General features: G+C 54.6%; 2 protein-coding genes across 3 annotated transcripts in view; one reads left to right on the top strand and one right to left on the bottom strand.

Moving 5' to 3' along the window:
- The window catches only part of ANGEL1 (angel homolog 1 (Drosophila)), a 68,521-nt gene that overhangs the window by 2,320 nt on the left and 63,918 nt on the right, over positions 1 to 2,283 (top strand). The gene's annotated exons all lie outside the window — the stretch shown is intronic.
- Positions 1 to 2,283, bottom strand: part of LRRC74A (leucine rich repeat containing 74A) — a 39,926-nt gene that overhangs the window by 11,204 nt on the left and 26,439 nt on the right. Inside the window, exons 12-13 of the mRNA XM_010844409.1 lie at positions 1,342 to 1,449; positions 244 to 467 (exon numbers count right to left, since the gene is read on the bottom strand). Of these exons, the coding sequence (XP_010842711.1) occupies positions 244 to 467; positions 1,342 to 1,449 (332 nt within the window). The remainder of the gene's footprint in view (positions 1 to 243; positions 468 to 1,341; positions 1,450 to 2,283) is intronic.

The following is a 2,283-nucleotide window of genomic DNA, read 5'->3' as shown; positions in this document are numbered from 1 at the left end:
ACGCTAGTGCCCGTTGGGTACTGTGAGAATCCGGGCACCTGTCTGCTGTCTGGTGGAGTACTTGGCATGTGGTAAGGGCCCATGGATGTTGGTCACTGTTATGATCATTGTCAAGGTCCTTGTTGGTCTCTTCAAGGAGTTCCTCACCTGCCTGGCTGCCTACGCTCCAGCAGAGTTGAATGACCCGCAGTTCCCCATGGTGCCTCTGTCCTCTCGTCTGTCTGTCTGACACCCCGTCCCCACCCCAGGGCCTCGCCCTCTGCTCCATGCATCCCCATCGCTCCAGCATGGCCCCTGGAGCCAGGGTGCCTTAGACGGAACTGGGGGCCTTCCGGGGGGCAGAGGGGCAGCCCAGAGAGGCCTGGGCAGTGGGGCCGGGCTGACCTGAAGTCCACCATGCCTGTCTTCTCGCCCAGCTTCTTTATCAGCTCCCTGACTTGGTACCGGTTTATGGGGACCTTGTTCTGCTGAGGAGGGTGGACAGAACATGCAAGGTCAGTGGAGCTCTCTGCTCCCCGCCCCCGACCTCCCCATCACATACACACACACACCACAGTGCTTCACTCACTCGCCTTGGGCCCACAGCTGGCAACTGAGAGATCCAAGGGAGCTGAACCCACACACCCTGCAGGGCAGGAAGAAGTGCCCCCGACACCCAGGGGTCACTGCCCAGACCCCCGAGCCTCTCCTTTCAATCTGGGGGGCCCTGTCGGGGAAAGAGGTGGGAGTCCAGGTGGAGTGGGCGGCAGTGACTTTGCAGTGTGGGAGGTTCATCCTTCCCTCCCTGGTACCGAGTCTAGCCAGCCCTCTTCAGGCCCAGCTCCGAGGGTCCTATCCCCACTCTGGACCCCCACAGAGTCCTATTCTTGCAGGGCCCATCCTTCCTAGGGATGCTCTGGAGCCAGACCTGTTCACATTTGCATTTCAAGGGTTCCTCAGCACCTCCATCATATCCTGCACTTGAAGGTGTGGGATTTCAGCCAAGACGATACAGCCTGAGGTAAAATACCGGGGCACTGGGATGTGGTCTCTTATCCTACTCCCGTGTGGAATCTGCCCAGTAGCCAAATGCAATGGGGAGAAAGACCTTGGAGATGAAGCACGTGTGTCTTTGGGCAGCATCGAGGGTCATCAGTGGCCCCCAGCCGTGCGGTAGAGAACGACGTCGGGGCTGATGGAGGGAGGTGTAGCTGTGCCTCTGGGTCTCGATAGAGGAGGTGGGCCAGCTGGCTCCTCACAGCCAGCGGGGAAGCTCTGTGAAATGCTCGTGCGTGTCTCTGTCTGTCACACACCGTGCACACACGCACACCTAGTGCCTGCGGCCACGAGGCATCCGCCTACCTGTATCATGGCTTTCCGGAACTCGCCCACAGGCATCATCATCTCTCCACTAGGGTTCAGGCTCCTGAAGAAGTCCAGGACGGAGATTTTGTTTTGGTCTGCATAGCTCTGGGAGAAGCAGGAGACACCACGAGCTTTGTAACATCTGTACGAACCCCCCACCCCCGTCTCCCGCCCCACCTCCGACCCTCCACCTGCCCAGACTGAGGTCCGGCAGAACCACACGTGATGCTTCCCACGTGTCTGTCCCACCCGGATGGAGCAGGCTGTCCTGCCGGTCCACATCCCAAGGGCGGAAGGATAGTTGCTGAGGCTGTTAAGTTTCCACAGCATGGAGGGAATAGGGCGGTGATCATATGTATGTGCACTATTTAGCTTTGAGGTCGCCCCTGCTGAGACTAGTGGAGACGGTGCTCTGTGGATGTGAGAGGGCTGTTGTCAGCTCAGAGACCCAAAGACCAAACCAGAACCATGTAGTGGGACGGGCGGAGCAGGCTCCTGGAATTCATAGGATTCTCATTATTTCATTCGAACATCCTCATATGGAGATGTACTGTGTTAGAGTATTTTAAAAATGATATGTCATTGTTTTCCATTCAAAGATAGTAGCTACTCACATTTTAAGGTAATTTTAGATTAATAGAAAGAAAAAAATGAAAAATTACCCATAGTCCAATCCCACCGCCCAGAGGTAACATCTTGACGTACATTTTTTTTCATCTGCCTGCCTATCTATCTAACATCTTTCTACCATACATACTGTTTAATAAAATGCACTGTATTATATATTGTGAGCTCCTTTCCAGTATCATTAAGTGTTCTTTTGGTTTCTTTTTAGTATCTTCTGGTTTATCTTTCCCTCTGACTCTCAAAAGCCGAAGGCAAGGCGCAGCTGCGCTGACAGGTATTTTTGCAGACACCCTTGCTCACAGAGGAATTCCT

Source organism: Bison bison, unplaced genomic scaffold, assembly GCF_000754665.1.
Source record: "Bison bison bison isolate TAMUID 2011002044 unplaced genomic scaffold, Bison_UMD1.0 scf7180017864201, whole genome shotgun sequence".
NCBI lineage: Eukaryota > Metazoa > Chordata > Mammalia > Artiodactyla > Bovidae > Bison > Bison bison.
This window is presented reverse-complemented; position numbering and strand designations above follow the sequence as displayed.